Below are 21,192 nucleotides of genomic sequence, written 5' to 3'. Positions count from 1 at the left end.
AGTGATCGAATTTTTTTATGAATTGCAATTTAAATTTAAAATTAAAATTGCTAAATTTTATATTTTTCAAGTGATTTTTCTCCATTAACTGATTTCAACCCTGAATTTAATTTTCAAATTCGCCATTTCCAGTTTCGAATTCGAGCAACACTGATTTCATAAAAGATTCATTGTTTATCAGCTGGCCGATTACGATTCATTTTGCGTACACACGCCGATGACGACGAATTGAAGATTATCAAGAGGAGAATTTTCGACGAAGAAATTTTATCGCTTTGCATTTTTTGAAGATGTTTCGTGATAGAATTTCAATTCGACGGAAATAGAAATGAATACTTACACAAACGACAAAGGTATGCCGAATAAACCAAAAAGATTATTGATCGGTTTGCTTATTTTAACGTTGGTCGATGTGATATGGGCATCATTCTCAGAGCTCGATAAGGTAAGCTTTAATTACCCTTAAGATATTATTTTTCATTATAATTATCGCTTTAATTCGAGCTAACTTTACTCTAATGTGTAAAATTATTTCACATGTGCAGTTTATGAACCAAAAAGAGAAGTTTGAGAAACCGTTCTTCGTTACATACGTGAAAACATCTCTATTTACCATATACCTGTTCGCAGTCTGTTTATGGCCCTCTTGGAAGGATGGTTTCCAGAAACCGTCCGATTATAATGTAAATTTTTTACTACATCGTTAACTACTAAGCTAGCTCTATACTCTATGCAAATGTACAGATAATTGTGTGTATATTGACGGCAGCACATTATTATGTCGTTCGCGTCGGAGTCGTTATATATTTAAAATATTCGTTATCACGTTTATTTGCATTTACGTCATTTCATCTTCTCTCCTTACTATACTTTGGCATAATCGTGATTAATTTATGTATCTGTTTTTTTAGTACATTACCGAAGATGTTGAAGATGACATATGCTTACAAGGCACGTCCGACTCGAAACTGGTATGCGAGGTTAATTATTCGTCAGTATGATTTTTATGACCGGAGGTGATATTGATTATTTTTCCATGTTTACAGAGTAGTCCGTCTTATGTGCCTATTAATTTCGGAGGCAAATCATCTGGTACCGAGAGCGATGATTCTACTATTAGTAGGAGTGTTCGGTTTAAGAAACTGGCCGAGGTATTTATTTGCATAATTAACACTACGTATATAATATACGAGTGTATTGACTCTCTCAGTGTACGTTCTGAAAAGAGTATAAAATAAAATTACACGGATTGTAACGTGTTTAGAAAACAATTGCATAGTATGCGAAACATTTTGTTGTAAATTGATTCTCGTGTATTCGAACTTCGATGATCTTCTTACGTTATAATAATACCAGTTGTTGCGATGACTCAATTTATCTTCGAATGTTTTGCATTGTGCTAGAATCATGTCGTTAAATTACTGCTGTATTAATGTTCTATATATGCAATAAGATAATACAGTAATGAACGCCAGGTGACGTTCTGTCATTAAACGAACAATGTGGGTAATTGTTGGTGTTTTTTTTTTTCTATGTTACAGGTGCGTCAGATGTCGGAAGAAGATGCGACAGAAGCCTTACTAGCGAGGTTATCGTATTCGGCAACGATACGTATATCAAAAGCTATACCATTCACGCCGAATAACAAATTAACCGTGTTTCAAACTGCTTGGTTGTCTTTACCGTTCGGATTTTTGGTAAATAGAACGATATATTTATTCGTGAAGCTTTTAGTATCGAATTCGAAATTCCAGTCTTGGATTTTGGGTGGTCTTGAGATTAGAAACGTGCCATGTTCATGATAAAACTGGGTAGCAGGGTGTATTTTCGTTTCAAGTTCGAGTAACACGTGCTGAAGCAGTTCTGGCGAGGTGGGGAGGTTTTTAAACCGGTTCAGTGGTTCTCAAAGAGATATTTATATTGACTCTTGAGAAAGTGAGATGGTAAAAATTACAACCAAGACTTTGGTCTGGTTAATTTTTTCCTGAAAACAGTATCATTTGATTCAACTTTTTGATAATGTAAGATAGAGAATTTCATTTGGCTCGATGAAACCCTCCCCTCTACTTTCACTGGTGGAAATCTAAAGAGTTGGGCAACAGTAATGATATATTATGCAAGTGTATTCGGAACTCTTGAATATATCATCCGAAATGGAAGGCTTGATATCGTTTTATCGCGATACTGAGAAATTAAACGAAGTATTTTTGATAAATTATTTGCACATGTCACTCCATTCGTTACATTTAAACACGATGCTCAATCGTACTTGTAAAGAGGAATATTTTGAATTTTTGAGGCGAGCATTTTTCTAAAACTTACTATAAATTTTCACAAAAATGCACGTATGAAAAATTAACGTGATATCGCACATCCGGAGTAATGAATTTGTATATTTTTTAAATGAACCTTTAAAAAATATGTACTACGTGCTTATTCACTATTTGGTAGAGATAACGAGAAAACATGAAAGTGGCAACAAAAAAACAATAATTGTTAAATGCATGTCAAGTTGTCTACTGTTAACTTGGAGTGGATAGCGAAAAAAATTTTTGGTGGGTTTTGACTAAAAATGAAAACTTTTATTTTGAGTTGAAAGTAGGCCAGAAAAAATTTAGATTCGAAAGTGCCCCTTCAGACGATTCCCAAATATATACCAAAAACATGAAATGATATCATTTCGACGCTTATCTTAATTGAAAATTTGAAAAATTCAAAAAAAATTGATGAATGTTTCGAAATTTTACTCGATTTTTTGAAATTCGCTATAATGGTCAACGAATTTGGCACCGCTTTAGTTCAAAATATTTCTCCAGTTTTATAAATGATATCTCTCCAAATCTTTCAGTTCAATTAATGCGAAATGAGAAGAATAAATTTTCAAAAAAGACACGAAATTTAACCAAATTTGATAGCAACAAAATTTTAAAGATGCTCGTAAACATTTCTAAAATGATTCGAATTTGTCGAAAAATGTCTAGAAAATGTGAATAGGTCGATTGGCATTTTTTTAAATCTTGGAAAATTATGACCCAAAATTTTAGGCTTCAAATTTTTCAATAATGATCAAAAAGCATTTTTTTTTAAATTTCGAATTTTTTGTCAAGTTATAGTTTATTTTGGTAGGTCGCGTGAGACTTTTTAAAATTCTAAAATCATAACCAAATTTTAGGCTCAAAATTTTTAGAAAATGTTTGAAAAATGTTTTCATTGAGACATTTGAATCTTTCGTGATATTTTAACGTAGGTGTTTTGATTGGTTGCATGGCATTTTGGAAAATCTAAAAAATCATTCATGACTCATTTACAGGCTCAAAATTCTTCAAAAAACCAAAAAAAAATTTTCCATTGAAATATTTGTAATTTTTACAAAGTTTCCACCCATTTTAATCGGTTGCATGGCATATTTTTGAAATTCTTTTAAATCATGACTGTAAAATTTGGGCTCAAAATTCTTCACAAATGTCCCGAAAATATTTTAGTTGGAATATTTGCATTTCTCGCAAAATTTCAACCCATTTTGATAGGTCGCATAACACGTTTTTAGTTATACTTGAAAACTTGACCCAAATTTAAAGCTCAAAAAAAAAATTTTACTGAAGTATTAGAATTTCTGGAAGAATTTAAACCTAATTTGATATGTCGCATGACACTTTTTCAAAAATTTTGAAAAACATGAGCCAAACTTTTGGGAATTTGAAGCTCAACATTTTTCACAAATGCTCAAAAGAAATTTTCAATGAAATATTAGAATTTCTGGAAGAATTTTAACCTAATTTGATATGTCGCATGACACTTTTTCAAAAATTTTGAAAATCATGACCCAAAATTTTGGGAATTTAAAGCTCAACATTTTCCACAAAAGCTCAAAAAACTTTTCATTGAAGTATTTGAATTTCTTGAGAAATTTTAATCCAATTTGATAGGTCGCATGACACATTTTCAAAATTTTTTTCAATCATTACCCAAAATTTTGGGAATTTGAAGATCAACATTTTTTAGAAATTGTACTCAAAAAAAATTTTCATTCAAATATTTAAATTTCTGGAGAAGTTTTAACCTAATTTGATATATGTCGCATGACACTTTTTCAAAAAATTTGAAAATCATGACCCAATTTTGGGAATTTGAAGCTTAACATTTTCACATATGCTCGAAAAAAATTTTCATCGATATATTTGAATTTCTGGAGGAATTTTAACCTAATTTGATATGTCGCATGACACTTGTTTCAGAAATTTTGAAAATCGTGACCTAATTTTGGAAATTTGTAGCTCAACATTTTTGACAAATGCTCAAAAAAAAATGTTAATTGAAATATTTGAATTTCTGGAGGAATTTTAACCTAACTTGATATGTCGCATGACACTTTTTAAAAAATTTTGGAAATCATGACCAAAAATTTTGGGAATTTAAAGCTCAACATTTTTCACAAATCCTCAAAAAAAAATTTCATCGAAATATTTGAATTTCTGGAGGAATTTTATTAACCCAATTTGTTAGATTGCATGACATTTTTTTAAAAATTTTGAAAACCATGGCCTTGATTTGGTAATTTAGAGCTCAACATTTTTCACAAATGCTCAAAAAAATTTTCATTGAAATATTTGAATTTCTTGAGAAATTTTAACCCAATTTGTTAGATCGCATGACACTTTTTCAAAAATTTTGAAAATCATGACCCAAAATTTTTGGAATTTAAAGCACAACATTTTTCACAGATGCTCAAAAAAATTTTCATTGAAATATTTGAATTTCTCGAGAAATTTTAACCCAATTTGATAGGTCGCATGACACTTTTTCAGAAATTTTGAAAACCATGACCTATTTTTGAGAATTTAGAGCTATAAATTTTTCACAAATGCTCAAAAAAAATTTTCATTGAAATATTTGAATTTCTGGAGAAATTTTATCCTAATTTGATATTTCGCATGACACTTTTTCAAAAATTTTGAAAACCGTTACTTACCTAATTTTGGAAATTCAACGGTCAAAATTTTTCACAAATGCTTAAAAAAATTTTCAATAAAATATTTGAATTTCTGGAAGAATTTTAACCTAATTTGATGTGTCGCATTACACTTTTTCAAAAATTTTGAAAATCATGATCCAAAGTTTTGGGAATTTGAAGCTGAGCATTTTTCACAAATGCTCAAAAAAAATTTTCATTGAAATATTTGAATATCTGGAGGATTTTTAACCTAATATGATATGTCGCATGACACTTTTTAAAAAATTTTGAAAACCATGACTTAATTTTGGAAATTAAAAGCTCAAAATTTTTCACAAATGCTCAAAAAAGATTTTTTTTTGAAATATTTAAATTTCTGGAGAAATTTTAACCTAATTTGATATGCCGCATGACACTTTTTCAAAAATTTTGAAAATCATGACCCAAAATTTTTGGAATTTAAAGCACAACATTTTTCACAGATGCTCAAAAAAATTTTCATTGAAATATTTGAATTTCTCGAGAAATTTTAACCCAATTTGATAGGTCGCATGACACTTTTTCAGAAATTTTGAAAACCATGACCTAATTTTGAGAATTTAGAGCTATAAATTTTTCACAAATGCTCAAAAAAAATTTTCATTGAAATATTTGAATTTCTGGAGAAATTTTATCCTAATTTGATATTTCGCATGACACTTTTTCAAAAATTTTGAAAACCGTTACTTACCTAATTTTGGAAATTCAACGGTCAAAATTTTTCACAAATGCTTAAAAAAATTTTCAATAAAATATTTGAATTTCTCGAGAAATTTTAACCTAATTTGATAGGTCGCATGACACTTTTTCAAAAATTTTGAAAATCATGACCCAATTTTGGGCTAAAAATGTTTCCAAAGTGCTCGAAAACATTTTCGTCGGTATATTTGAATTTCTTGCGAAATTTCAACCCATTTTGACTGGTCGCAAGATATCTTTTGAACAATTCTACAACATCATTTTTAGTCGAATTTAAGGTGGGGGGGGGGGTGGTTGACTATCAAAATCACCGAAAATTACCCAAAATTGATAAAATTCTTGTAAAAATTGCTTCCAAAAAAAAAAAAAACAATTAGTAAATTTTAGTATGATATGCATGAAAAGTGTCGAAAACTTGATGAAATAATGCAAAAACACTAATAAACAGCATTAAAACCACTAAAAATAATCAAAAAAAATAGTAAAATTTCTGTAATTGCCAAAAAAAAAAAAAAAAAAAAAAAAACAAGAAAAAGTATCGAAATTTTTTTTAAATGCTGTAGAAATGCCCCAAAAAGCAGTAAAATCCCTAAAAATTTATTTAAAAAAAAATTGTATAAAATTTCTATAATCTGTCCTCAAAATGCATGCAAGTTGACAAAGTGTTGAAAAAGCGTTAAAATGATGTTAAACCACTTGAAAAACAGTAATAAAAAAAGTATTGGGATCAATGAAATTCAACAGTGTAGAAATTTGAGTAAAATTTGCCAAAAATGCATAAAGAAGTGTCAAAAACGTAACATTTTTTTAAAAAAACACCCAAAAAAAGCAAATCACTGAAAATCACCAAAAAAAGAATTAAATTTTCATCTAATTTTTCAAAAAAAAAGCACGAAGAAGTACCAAAAACAGTTGAAAATGATGTAAAAACACCCAAAAAAGTTAATAAAATTACTGAAAATTACTTTTGAAAAAATCATAGAATTTCAGGAAGTGAGAATTTGTTTCAATTTTTCCAAATTTTCAAAAATTAGCGTTACAAAGGATCATCGTAGTAAAAATTTTGGTCGAACTCGAAGCCAAAAAAATGTATAAATTTTTCAAAAATTTCAAACATTCGTAGAATCGACAATTAAATGAACTTGTAGGACCCTAAAATAGATTTTGTGAGTTGTCCTATCTCCAATCCCAGGATTGTGAATCTAAAGTATGCAATATCAGGCTAATAATACATAAGCAAAAAGGGTAAGAGGGTGCAGGGATAATTTCTGAGACTTCTATTCGAACACATCGCCTTCGTAATCACTTTTGTTTTCATCATAATAACGATTCTAATCGTGTTATTTTTCTGTTTCAGTGGTTCATATCGAATTATACGATGCATACGGCTTCGTTTAAATCAGAATTCAATAACCAGGCGGTATTTTCGGCGTCATCGGCCACCTTTGTGATGACGCTATCGGCCATGTTCCCAGTCAGACCTTGCGATAAATTTTCCTTAACTAAATTATTCGTCGTTCTAGTCATTGTTGGTGCATTGGTACGTAAGAAGACATATCACTCAACTCGATCGTGTAATGAAAAAAATTGATACGGAAATTAATCTAGTCGAGTTTGTTTGTTTGTATTACAGTGTTTGATAACTTTTGGTGATATTGACTTGAACTATAATCTGATCGAATTGAAGACCCGATCGTCAGTATTATTAACCGTATTTAGTGGGTTTTTATTCTCACTATCTGTCGTTTTTTTAATGAACAACGCCGATCACGAAGAAAAACTCGATATACCTTTGCTTTGTGGTACGAATAATAATAATTTTACCAAGACTTTGAAACCTTTACATAATGAAGGATATTATTCGATATACAATTTGATTTATTTTCATAGGATTCATGGGATTATTTTGCTTGGCAATCCTGTGGCCTGGATTTTTACTTCTCCACTTCGTCAAATGGGAGTTATTCGAATGGCCTACACCGTACCAGTGGTCTTTTTTACTGGTCGATGGCTTATTAGGGACAATGTTGTCTCAAGTTTTATGGTTATGGTGTGTATTACCTATTTATTTTAGTATTCGACTCGTAAACTGGAAATAAATATCTATATAGTCCCATTAATAACGAACGTGTTAATTTACAGGGGGTGTTTTCTAACTTCTTCGCTGCTGGCTACGGTGGCGATTAGTTTAACCGTACCGCTGTGTTTGTTAATGGATACGTTCCTGTTCGACGTGAAACACGATAGCATTGTGTTAATTGGAATTTTCCCGATGTTTTTATTTTTCGGTATTTTAGTCTGTTTGACGCTTTTACCGAGTCTAGATCCGGTGCTGGAAGTTATATTGAAAGCTTGGAGTATGGTGTGTAATAACCGATCGTTCAAGTAAGCACTCTCGATGATGATAATGGGTACTTTAGTGTTCTATTAATAAGTGCTTATCGTCGTTTGTGATTTTTCACTGGGTGAAATATTATTTAACGATGAAGTGGTTCTGAGTTTATCGAATATTTTGTCGGATTAAATTCGAGCGAAATTTCTTTGTATTGTGCAAATTGAAATTCTTACTGTTTTGAGATCATTTTGTTATTTTCATTCGGTTAGAAATTTAGCCACATATTAAAGTCTAAATTTGAATATTTTAACTAGAAAAATTTTTCAGCATTTTTGAAGAAATCTAAATACAAAATTGGGTTATGATTTTAGCGACTTTTAAAAAAAGTGGTGTATTTATCTATCAAGATTGGTTAAATTTTCAGAAAAAAATCAAATATTGTGATCAAATTGTCTTTTGGCCATTTTTGAAGAATTTTGGGCCCAAAATTTGGTAAAGATTTTATAGGGACTTCTGAAAAAAGTCATGTGACCTATCAAAACCGGTTAAACTTTCCCTAAAAATTCAAAAATATTTCAACGGAAACATTTTTGAAGCATTTTTGAAAAATGTTGAGCTCCGAATTGGGTCACTATTTTTGGTATTTCTGAAAAAGTGCTATGCGACCTGTCAAAATAGGTTAAAATTTCGCGAAAAATTGAAATATTTCAACCAGAACGTTTTTTGAGTAGTTCTGGAAAATTTTGTCCCAAAAAATAGCATTATGATTTTTGGAATTTTTGAAAAAATGTCATGTGACTAATTAAAATAGCTTAAAATTTTGCAAGAAATTCAAATATTTCAACGAAAATATTTTTGGAGCATTTTTGAAAAATTTTGTACCTCGAATTGGGTCACAATTTTTGGTATTTCTGAAAAAGTGTTACGCGACCTGTCAAAATAGGTTAAAATTTCGCGACAAATTGAAATATTTCAACCAGAAATTTTTTTGAGTAGTTTTGGAAAATTTTGTCCCAAAAAATAGCATTATGATTTTTGGAATTTTTGAAAAAATATCATGTGACCAATCAAAATTGTAGCTTAAAATTTTGCGAGAAATTCAAATATTTCAACGAAAATATTTTTGGAGAATTTTTGAAGAATTTTGAGTCCCAATTTAGGTAAAGAATTTATAGCTACTTCTGAAAAAGAAGTCGTGTGACCTATCAAAATCGGTTAAAATTTCCTAAAAAATCCAAATATTTCAACGGAAACATTTTTGAAGCATTTTTGAAACATTTTGGGCTCCGATTTGGGTCACTTTCTTGGTATTATTTCTAAAAAAGTGCTAAGTTTTTTTTTTTTTTTTTTTTTTTTTTGGGTGTTTGTAATTACTTGATTATTACACCCGTCGTATGAGATTTAAATCGAGTTGGTGAGGTCAAGTTTTTTAATTAGGTCTAAGAATTTTTTAATTTCGGAAGGGTCGTCTGGTATGAATAGGGATCTTTCATCTATTTGTAGGGACAGTCTGTGCTGATGTAAGGAGGGACAGTGAAATAGTAAGTGTTGGACAGATATAAGTTCTGACAGGCAGGACTGACATGTGGGTTTTGGGGCCTTTTCATAGAGGTGATTATGTGTGATTTTTGTGTGGCCAATTCTCAGTCTGGTTATAATGATTTCTTCAAGTCTGTTTAAGTGGGAGAGGTTTTTCCAAGGATGTGCTAATTTTTTATGTTGAAAGAGCTTGTTTGTGGTTTGGAGGGACCAAAAGTTTTGCCATTTCTTAAGTGTGCTTTGGGTGAAGATAGATTTGAGGTCGTCAGCTGTGATAAATATAAGGGGAGAAAGGATGGTGGCTGATTTTGCATTAATATCTACAATTTCATTTCCTAAGATTCCAACGTGGCTGAGTACATACATAAACTGTATGAAGAAGTTTGAATTTTGTAAGTCAAATGGAGTTTTATGAATATTTTGAATTAGAAGGTGATCGGAAAAAAGATTTTGGATAGCAGTTAGTGAGCTGAGGGAATCACTTTGAATTAGGAAGGACTTATTTTCTGATTCATAAGTGAGTATGTCACAGAGACAGTGGAAAATAGCTGTGAGTTCGGCAGTGTAGATTGAAGAACATTTATGGATTTTAAAATTTGAAATTCTATCATTTATAGAGTATGCATGTCCTGTGTGAAGTGTTGATTATTTTTGATCCATCTGTAAAGCAAAGATTGAATTTTTTGTATTCTAATAAGAGTTCAAGATAGTTCTGTTTTATTACTAATGGAGAGTGGATATTTTTTGGGTAGTTAATAAGCTGTAGGTTGACTTGAGGAGGTTTTAGAAGCCAAGGGGGGTATAATATTGGTTTTTGGATGAGAGTTTTAGAATTGATTTGAAGATTAGTCAACATTGTGATGAAATTAGAAATGGGTCCTTCTATATGATCAAAATGTTGGGGGTTGGGTGGGTTAATTGAGTTTTGGAGTGGATGGGAAGGGTTGGTGGATGCATTTGAGATGAATTTGTTTGTTATGAGAGTTCTTCTGAAATCTGGGGGTAATTCTGCTGCTTCACAATATAGGCTATCTATTAGAGAGGAATAGAGGGCTCCTAAACAGATCCTTAGAGCTGAATTTTGAATTGTTTTTTAGGATATTTGAAGTTTTATTTGAGATATTTGCAAAACATAGGCTTCCATACTCAATTTTACTGCGAATTAGAGATTTATACGAGTGAAGTAGGAGTTTGCAAGATGGTTTATACTTGGTGTTTTTGATTATTTTCAACAGATTTAGGCGTTTCATGATATTCAAATTCAAATTCAAATTCAAATTCTTTATTTGAGATACATGCGGCATCATTGCTGCCATCGTATCAAGTTAAGCATGTAAGTACACAGAATACAAATTTCAGCTTTAAAATATAGGGTAAAAAACTTGATTAAAACATAAAAGATGAAGATTTAAAACTATGGGTACATGAAATCTACTCCAGGTTATTTCAAAAAATTTGAACTCTTATTGATCCGGGGAGCTGAGATATTCTTCCAGGGTATAATAAGCCCTAGTTATCAGCCATTCTTTCAGGACATGTTTGAATTTTTTTGCAGTTGGCTGGTTTTTTACACTCCCTGGAATCCGATTATATACTTTTGCAGCAGATGATATAGTGCTGCTCTGGAGAAGTTTTGTGCGGTGGTGGGGGGTTCTGAGGTTACCTCGTGATCTGGTACTGTATGGATGGGTAATTTTTGGAAAGGTTATAACCCCAGTATAAACCATGATAGATATGTCCAGAATATATTGTGATATTGTAGTGAGAATTTTATTATCAACAAAGGTGGGTCTGCATGTTTGTCTTAGAGGTAGTTTATAAATTGTTCTTATCGCACGTTTTTGCAGTGTGAGTATTTGCTTGACATAAGATGCATTACCTCCCCAAAAAACTACCCCATAGGCCATTGTGGAGTGGAATAGTCCAAAATATGCAAGTCTGAGAGTTTTTTGATTTGTAATTTGGCGTAGCTGAAAGAGTAAAAAGTTTATAGATGACAAACGACTGGTTAATTTAGTGATGTATACATCCCATTTTAAATTGCATTGAATATCAACCCCTAAGAACTTTGCAGCACAAGAGACATTAGGTAGAGTTGAGAGAGTTTCTGCTACCAGGTGTGCCTCCTTGGGGGTTACATTGAAAGGCACTGTTACTGTTTTTTCCAAGTTTAAGCTCATGCAATTTGCATTAAACCAGCAGATCAAGTTTTTCAGAACATGTTCTGTTTTTTTAAGCAGTGTGTCCCAGCTACCACCTTTTAAAAACATAGTTGTATCATCTGCAAACTGGGTTAGAAGTGCATTAGTGTAAGATGACAAATCGTTAACATAGAGAATGAACAATAAAGGTCCAAGTATGGAACCTTGGGGGACTCCTTTGTCTATTATTTTCTCTTCAGAAAAGGTGTAAGTCTCACCATTTTGGATTTTGACTATTTGTACCCTATTTTCGAGGAAGGATTTCAGCCAACTGTGGATTGGACCCCTTATTCCATATTTTTCCAACTTTCCCAGTAGAATTCTGTGGTTCATGGTATCAAAAGCTTTCGATAAGTCGCAGAATATTGCCAATGAATTTTCACCCTCTTGGCCAGCTTGGAGAATTTTGTTCAATAAATTGAATATTGCTTTGGTGGTGTTTTTTCCACGACGGAAGCCAAATTGTGTTTCACTTAGAATGCTGTTAGCTGATAGGAATCGTATCAGTCGATTATACAACAGACGCTCAAAAATCTTTGAAAATACTGGTGTTACAGAGATGGGCCTATAGTTGTTTAAATTTGATTTTTCTCCTTTTTTATGCACAGGGGTTACAATACTTGATTTCAAGCTTTCTGGAAATTTTCCCTGATCTATGGAGTCATTAAAAAGTTCAGCAAGTATATGAGATATGTAGCGATCAGCTTGTTTGATAATATCTACATCTAAGCCATAACTATCCCTAGAGTTGGAATTTTTGAGACCTTGTATGACATTAGAGACTTCAGCTGCAGTAGCTGGTAACACAAATATTGAGGATTCATTAGCTAGAATAAGGGATAATGGGTCCAATGTTTGAGAAGAATTAACTACGTTATTCGCAACAGTTGCGAAATGTTGGCTGAATAACCTAGCCATATCAGCTGAGTTGGTATATTTGGTATCTTGGAATGTAATATGATCAATGGTTTGTTTGCATGGTTGATATGAGTTTATTATCTTCCATGTAGTTTTGCAGATATTATTTGAGATTGCAACTTTGTGAGAGTTTGATTCTATATTTGCCCAATTGATCAATTTTTTATATTCCTTTTAACGGAGCTTGTATTCAATTTTATCATCTTCAGACCCACCAAATTTCCAATTTGAGTAAGATTCTAATAGTCTAGTTTTTAGAGTGCGTATTTGGGTTTGAATGCTATGAGGGTAATGTAAGTGGTTAGGGTTATGATTTGTGTAAGTTTGAAGTGGGAAAGATAAGTTGTAGTGGTTCAAAAAAATATTTAAAAAGTTGGAAAATTTTGAATTAATATCACCTATTTTCAGTGCATCCCAATTTTCAGAATCCAGAGAGTGGAAAAATTTTTCAAAATTTGTTTTAGAGAACATACGTTTTTTTAAAAGAGGTTGTTTTGCTGTATTCACAGATTTTTTGACCAGTTTCAAGGATAGGAGTACACTATTGTGATCCGATATATGTGGTGTATCTACCCTGGAAGAAAACTCAGAATCCCTATTACAGATAAAATTATCAATACAATTTCCAAGCCTGGTGGGCTGATAACATGTCAGCTTCAGACCATATGATGACAGTAACAATAAAAATCTACGAGATATAACAAAGTAAAGCCAAGAAATTTAGTTGTGGTTTTGAATTCTAAAGAGTGTCCTTTGAAGTTGAGAATGAGATCTGGAGGAATCTTATTTTTTTTGGTGAAAGTACACAGTGGGTTTTTGACTTAGAGAAGGTTAGACCGTTTGAATCTGCCCATGATTCAATTTTTTCAAGGGTTTCTTGGATTACTTGAAGAGCTAGTTGAATATTATTTGAACGAAAGGAAATGTTTATATCATCAGCAAAGATTCTCAGAGAAATGGGTCTAGAAACAACATTGGAAATGTCATCAATCAAAAGTATAAATAAGACTGTGCTAAGAACTGAACCTTGGGGGACTCGTCCATTTTCAGTTTCAAAAAATTCTGAGTATGTGTATTGTCAACTCTCACTCCAAAAGTACAGTTTGTTAAGAAATTCTGAATAAAGTAAGCCAAATGTCCTCTAATTCCAATGGAATGTAATTTTTGGAGAATTTTATAACGCCAGGCTTTATCAAATGCCTTTTCAAGATCAAAAAAGACTGAAAGAACACTTTCTTTATTCTGGAAGGCCGAACTAATTTCTTTTTAGAGACTAAAGAGGTGGTCTAGGGTAGATCTTTTCTTTCTGAAACCACTTTGATAAATGCTAAGAGAATTTGAGGAATTAATATACCAATTAAGACGTTTAATAACCATTTTTTCAAGTATTTTGCAAGGAACTGAAGTTAAGGAGATGGGGCGATAACTAGATGCCAGATTTGGGCTTTTATCAGGTTTTAATATTGGAATGATTGTTGCAGTTTTCCATAATTTTGGGAAGGAATCAGAAGTCCAAATTTTGTTATATAACTGAAGTAAATGTTCTGTTCCAGTGTCTGAAAGGAACTTTAACATGTGAGGGTGTATTTCATCAGGTCCAGGGGATGAATCTTTAATGTTGTAGTTTAGACAAAGTGACCTGTCACAATGCGTTAAAATTTCGCGAAAAATTGAAATATTTCAACCAGAACATTTTTTGAGTAGTTAGTTTTGGAGAATTTCGTCCCAAAAAATAGCATTATGATTTTTGGAATTTTTGAAAAAATTTCATGTGACCAATCAAAATAGCTTAAAATTTTGCAAGAAATTCAAATATTTCAACGAAAATATTTTTGGAGAATTTTTGAAGAATTTTGAGTCCCAATTTAGGTAAAGAATTTATAGGGACTTCTGAAAAAGAAGTCGTGTGACCTATCAAAATCGGTTAAAATTTCCTAAAAAATCCAAATATTTCAACGGAAACATTTTTGAAGCATTTTCGAAAAATTTTGAGCCTCGAATTGGGTCACTATTTTTGGTATTTCTGAAAAAGTGCTATGCGACCTGTCAAAATAGGTTAAAATTTCGCGAAAAATTGAAATATATCAACCAGAAAATTTTTTGAGTAGTTTTGGAAAATTTTGTCCCAAAAAATAACATTATGATTTTTGGAATTTCTGAAAAAATGTCATGTGACCAATCAAAATAGATTAAAATTTTGCGAGAAATTCAAATATTTCAACGAAAATATTTTTGGAGCATTTTTGAAAAATTTTGAGCCCGGAATTGGGTGACTATTTTTGGTATTTCTGAAAAAGTGCGATGTGACATGTCAAAATAGGTTAAAATTTTGCGACAAATTGAAATATTTCAACCAGAACATTTTTTGGGTATTTTTGGAAAATTTTGTCCCAAAAAAAGGCATTATGATTTTTGGAATTTTTGAAAAAATGTCACGTGACCAATCAAAATAGCTTAAAATTTTGCGAGAAATTCAAATATTTCAACGAAAATATTTTTGGAGCATTTTTGAAAAATTTTGAGCCCCGAATTGGGTGACTATTTTTGGTATTTCTGAAAAAGTGCTAAGTGACCTGTCAAAATGGGTTTAAAATTTTCCGAGAAATTCAAATATTTCAATCAAAACATTTTTTGTGCTTTTTCCAAAAAATTTTGAGTTTGAAATTGGGCCATGATCTTTGGGATTTTTAAAACGACGACACATTTACTAATCAAAATGGGTTAAAATTTCATAAGAAATTCAAATGCCTACTTCGACGAAAACATTGTTTGAGCGTTTTTGATGAATTTTGAGTTCAAAATTTGGGTCATAATTTTTGGGATTTTCAAAAAAGTGGCATGGAACTTGCTAAAATTTGCTGGAAATTTGAATATTTCGACTCCAAAGTTTTTAAAGCATGTTTGAAAAATTTCAAGTTCAAAATTGGGTCATAATTTTTGGAATTTTGAAGAAAAGTGGTATGAAATTTATCAAAATGAGTCAAAACGTAGTAAAAATATTCATTATTTCAACCAAAATATTTTTCGAGTATTTCTGAGAAACTTTGAGCTCAACATTGTTTCATGATTTTTCAGATTATTAAAAAAGTGTCAGAATCTCTCAAGCATGCTTAAAAAATATATTCGTTTATTTAAAATTTCAAACATATTGACCCAATTAGAGCTTAAAATTTTTCAAAAATGCTCAAAACATAGGTTTGTTGAAATATTTAAATCTCTTGCGAAATTTTGATAGGTCGCATGGCATGTTTTTCAAAAACCGTTTTTAGATCATGTTTATAAAAAATTTTAGGCTCATAATTTTTCAAAAATACTCATAAAATACATTTCCTCCAAAATGATTGAGTTTCTCACAAAACGAGGGCATTTTTTCAAAAGTTTCTAGTATCGTGACCAAATTTTGTGCTTCATCTGATTTAAAAACATTCTCGTTGTAATATTGGATTTTCTCGAGAAATTTTAACCTATTTTGAAAGGTTGCTTGACACCTTTTTCTTCAAGTCTTAAAATCATTACTCAAATTCAGGATCATAATTTCTCAAAAATGCTCCAAAAAAGATATTCTTTGAAAATATTTGTATTTGTCGCGAAATTTTCGTCAAGAACCCTTGAAAACTATGACCCAATTTTAAGCTTCAAATTTTTCAAACAATACTTTTGTTGAAATATTTCAATTTTTTGTGAAATTTTGACCCATTTTGATTGTTTTTAGGACGCTTTTTCAAAAATTCAAAAAAATCAAGACTTTATTTTGGGTTTAAAATTTTGATTGGCATTGTATGACACTGTCTTTTACGAACCCCAAAATCATGACCCAAATTTGGGTGAAAAATTTCTCAAAAATGCTGTAAAAACATTTTTTTTTTAGTTTTTTAATTTTTTTGCAAAGTTTGACTGATTTTGGTTTATTGTATGATGCTTTTTCAAATATCTCAAAAATCATGACCAAATTTTGACTCAAATTTCTTCAAAGCTGGTCAAAAAACATTTTTGTTGAAATACTTGATTTCCTCAGGATATTTTAGCTGATTTTGGTGCGCCCCATGACATTTATTTCAAAAAAATTTTAAATCATGACCCAAATTTTGGGTTTATATTTCAAAAATGCTCAAAAAATATTCTAGTCGAAATATTTGAATTTTTGTAACATTTTTAGACTCCATCTCCCTTCTCTTATTATGAAACTTCGGCCATCCAATATGTACAGGGTGTTCCAGAATAACCTTTCACATTTTGGTGAGCACTGATCTGCGTTCAAATGGTGTTAGGGGAATGGTAAAAGCGGTTCCAGGTAGCCAACACATGCCGAATTATGTTTCAGTATTAATTTTTTACCATGGAGAAGTGGACGGCTGTGCAGCGCGCTTTTATTGTAAAGGCCTTTTTCAAAAATAATGACTCTTACATTAGTGCAATTCGTGCCTTCCGCAAACATTTTAAACTTACCGGTAAAAGTGAAGTGCCATCGAGGCCAACAGTGAAATTATGGGTAAAAAACTTCGAGAAAACCGCTCATGCTTGTAAAAATAAGCCTACAGGTCGGAAAAGATCAGTAAGAACGCCAGAAACAACGGACCGAGTAAGGCATTCAGTACAGACTACCCCTACCACTTCAATACGTAAACGAGCGTTAAATTTAAAAATCAAACCAACTTCTCTGCAACGAATTTTATCTGAAGACCTCAGTTTCCATCCATATAAGATTTTAATCATTCAAAAGTTACAAAAAACTGATTTTGTGAGAAGAAAATCATTTGCCGAGGATATGCTTACAAGAATTGATACTGGTGAGATTCCATTGAACTCGTTACTCTTTACTGATGAAGCTCATTTTTATCTAAACGGTGATGTGAATAAACAAAATATGCGCTACTGGTCGACAGAGAATCCGATGATAATACACGAGAAACCTCTACACTCCGCTAAGTTGACTGTTTGGATGGGCGTGGCTAAATTCGGTATAGTGGGACCGTATGTGTTTGATGAAACGGTGAACGGTGAGAGGTATCGCAAAATGTTAAACGAGTTTCTCATTCCTGAATTGAAACGCAGACACAAGTATAGAGTTACTTGGTTCCAACAGGATGGCGCTACCTGTCATTCCGCAACGGACACGATTTCTTTATTGCGTGAGCATTTTGGTCATCGAATAATTTCGCATTTATCCATTCTGTACATGCGATTGCTAAAGCGGGGTTTTCTCGCCCTCCGATTGGCCCGTTAACAGCGCCCTTCTTATCACCATGCTCTATCTATCACACTATCACTTCGCTGACTTCGGCTTCGCTTCACTTCGATTTTTTCGCCCGCATAATAAAGTTTGTTCTTTTTGCTACAATTTCTACAACAATTTGTAGTACACAGTGTTATGTAAAATACAGAATTATTTTATTATTTACCACCACTTCTACAAAATCCTGCAATATTGTGGAAAATTGCAGGAAGTTGCAGCAAATAAAACGAAACGAACCTCTTGATTAATTATTTGAATTAGTGAATTTCTCGCAACATAAGTATGTTTATTGTTTGAATAATTTTGACCAAAGAGGCTAGAGGCATACTATCATACTGCGTTCGATATATTTTTACTTGCATAGCGATGTAGGATTGTAGGTGGCTAAAGTCATTCATTATTTTTATCTAATTTTAGCACTTTGCCAAATTGATGGTGATCGTGATCGAATTTACTCATAACGCATCAAAATGTTTCTCTTTCTTTTTTTGTATTTACATAAGCTTATTCTGTTAAGAATGGACGTAAAGTTATCAATTTTTCGATACCGCTTATTGATTTTTGCATTGCTAAGTTCAAAATTTAATAGTGTTGCGCGATTATTAATCGATTAATCGAAATGGACGATTAATCGAAATGGACGATTAATCGGCAAAAATAATCGATGATAATCGATTATCCGATTATTTGAAAAATCGTCAGATTAATCGATTATTTCAGAAATAATCGATTAATCGGATTTTTCTTATTTTTACGAGTTTTTCTGCAAAATTTTACAATGATTCTCAATACTTTGGCACTTGTAAAAAAAAGTATATTGAAAAAAACGTAAAAATTGATTCATACTATGTATTTTGAGGTTAAATTTCATGTTTTTCTAGAATACTTTGAAAAAATTTCAACTTTTTTATGATTTTCTCACAATTGACAATTTACAACACCTTTTTTTCATAAATTCCCATGGAAATTTATCATTTTTAAGAGACCAGACATTTCCTTCATAAATTTCCAGAAACTTTTCGTGGAAAATTTTCCTTTATCTCTACTCTGCGCTACTTAAGAAATTAATCGATTAATCGATTAATAATCGATTATTTTTGTAAATTTTTGTCGATTAATCGATTGGAAAAATAATCGTAATCGAAATCATCGATTTTCAAAATAATCGATTATTCCCAACACTAAAATTTAATAAAGATTAAAGATTTAAAGATTCGGTTTCGGCACAAGTGCAAGATTTGCGGCTGATGAAGGCGGAGCTTATCGAAACGCGAAGGAAAGGAATTGGCCAATCAGAGGGTGGCATAACTCCGCTTTAGCAATCGCATGTACAGAATGGATAAATGCAATAATTTCGCTGAACACAGAAATTTCATGGCCACCTCGATCCCCTGATTTTTCAGCATGTGATTTTTTTTTATGGGGTTACCTCAAGTCAAAAGTATATCAAGATGATCCTAGGACTCTGAAACAGCTCCTAGATAATATTATTCGTGAATCAAGACTGATTAGAAGAGAAATGCTCAACAAAGTGTTCAATAATTTTAAAAAACGTTTGGTCGATTGTGTCAAAAATGATGGAAAACATCTTGGTGGAATAATTTTTAAAACTTAATTTATAATGAAAACTCAAATATATGGTCTAAAAACGGCACATTTCTACTTCATTTTGGTTATAAAAAAATTTCCGTAACCATTTTTCTCTCAGAGCTACTAATAAAACAAAAGTGAAAGGTTATTCTGGAACACCCTGTATAAGTATCTATTGAACTGGACTTTGATAATTTTGCAATGTTTATTTACCTAATTTATTATCATTATTTTTTTGCAGAATGTCTGAATATGATCTCGAACAATCCGAATCACTGATTGGAGTGAATGACGGCGATAGTCATGAAGCCTAATAGACCAATACCCTTGGGAATTTTATTTACCGACAGTATTAAAATTGGTATTGTTGCTTTGACCATTAAAAAAAAAAAACGTGAAAATTAACCTTCGCGTTAAGCTCTTTATCCATCTATGCAGTTGAAGTTCCATCTACGTACGAACACCGAACCGCTAAAAGAAATTCAATTCGTTGTAATTTATTTTCAACGATGGATTCGCATCCGTCTCTAACGATTGGCTTACGGTCGTTAACCGTATCTCGAAATCGTGTCATTGGTTTATATTTTATCCTAAGTTACGTATTATCATGCGCAAATCGTTAAGCATTTATATTTTTTACCTATTTTTAACAATTCACTTTGGTATTTGATTTACTTTTTCCCTCCTGTTGTTTTCACACACGCTTTTTTAAACGTTGTGAAATCTTATCACCAGATCCACCTTATTCGTGAAAACGTGATCTCGATGAAAAGATTTTACTACATAATGTAATTTATTAGCCAACCTATTTACCTAAATTCTTCTATACCTACAAGTACGTCATTTTGACTAAAAATTACGCACGGATTTTCTAGTCGGTAAAATTATTTCCAAAGAGACGATTATTATAATATGATGATGATTGTGTAACTTTCTCGTACTTACGTACTTTAATGTAATTGTGATTTTTTTTCCTTTGGTTTTGTATTTTTTTTCCTTTCTTCTGTTTAAGTTGTATTTTATAAGTACCAATTTTTATTCAATAATGTTATTTTCTAGTCGGATCGATCGCGTCGCTCTAAAAACAAAACTGATTTGTTCGTGTATTCAGACGAATAGGTTACCTCGATAGTTCCTGCACATTAATTCCAATACCTAGGTCTATCGTTAATCAGTACGCTTTTGTGTAAATTAACGCCCAATCTATTCTTCTTTTTTTAATTATTATTTTCGTAAAGTATTTTAGAGCTTCTGCAGATAATCCGTTTTGATGATTATTAGTAATTTGGATTCGATAATAATCTTGTGTATGCGTGGTTGAGGTTTTTCTTTTTTCTTCTTTTTCACACACGTAATCGTTGTTATTATTCGTACTGTCACCATTTAAGTATCGCGTAGTTCCTGTTATTTTCTATGTTAAGAATGTCGTTCGTTTGCTTTTTTTTCGTTCTTATGTATGTTTTTTTTCTTCGCATATTTTCTTTATTTTATTTGAATAATATTATGACGTTAGAATGTTTTTTTTTTTGAGGGTGTTTAGGCTTGTTTTTTCAGTTTATTATGTACTTTGAGTTTAATAAAGTGTTCATTGCTGTGCGGATATGGCATTGTTTTCTTCTTTTTCATTTAAAATAATACGTATTTTGTGTTAATTAATTAATTTTATTCATAAACAAAAAAGAAACTG

At 31.5% G+C, this 21,192-nt stretch overlaps 1 protein-coding gene across 1 annotated transcript; it reads left to right on the top strand.

Annotated features, from left to right (window-relative positions):
- The first annotated feature begins 190 nt into the window (after nucleotides 1–190).
- LOC135848736 (solute carrier family 35 member F5) lies at nucleotides 191–21,105 on the top strand. Its single transcript, XM_065368712.1, has 10 exons — nucleotides 191–445; nucleotides 546–683; nucleotides 912–971; nucleotides 1,047–1,151; nucleotides 1,542–1,697; nucleotides 7,047–7,229; nucleotides 7,323–7,491; nucleotides 7,580–7,739; nucleotides 7,832–8,074; nucleotides 19,747–21,105. The coding sequence occupies exons 1-10, from the start codon at nucleotides 329–331 to the stop codon at nucleotides 19,817–19,819; spliced, it is 1,404 nt and encodes a 467-aa protein (XP_065224784.1). The 5' UTR covers nucleotides 191–328; the 3' UTR covers nucleotides 19,820–21,105.
- Nucleotides 21,106–21,192: the final 87 nt, after the last annotated feature.

The sequence above is a fragment of the Planococcus citri genome, chromosome 5, assembly GCF_950023065.1.
Source record: "Planococcus citri chromosome 5, ihPlaCitr1.1, whole genome shotgun sequence".
In the NCBI taxonomy this organism is placed as follows: domain Eukaryota; kingdom Metazoa; phylum Arthropoda; class Insecta; order Hemiptera; family Pseudococcidae; genus Planococcus; species Planococcus citri.
Note: the sequence above shows the minus strand (reverse complement) of the source record. Positions and strands in the feature narration are given on the sequence as shown.

Bases quoted from the DNA above. Each gene is read 5' to 3' on its own strand.
- LOC135848736 (XM_065368712.1), top strand. From the start codon at position 329: ATGAATACTTACACAAACGACAAAGGTATGCCGAATAAACCAAAAAGA. The intron at 684-911 runs GTAAATTTTTTA...CTGTTTTTTTAG, and splicing joins AGAAACCGTCCGATTATAAT to TACATTACCGAAGATGTTGA. The intron at 8,075-19,746 runs GTAAGCACTCTC...ATTTTTTTGCAG, and splicing joins TGTAATAACCGATCGTTCAA to AATGTCTGAATATGATCTCG.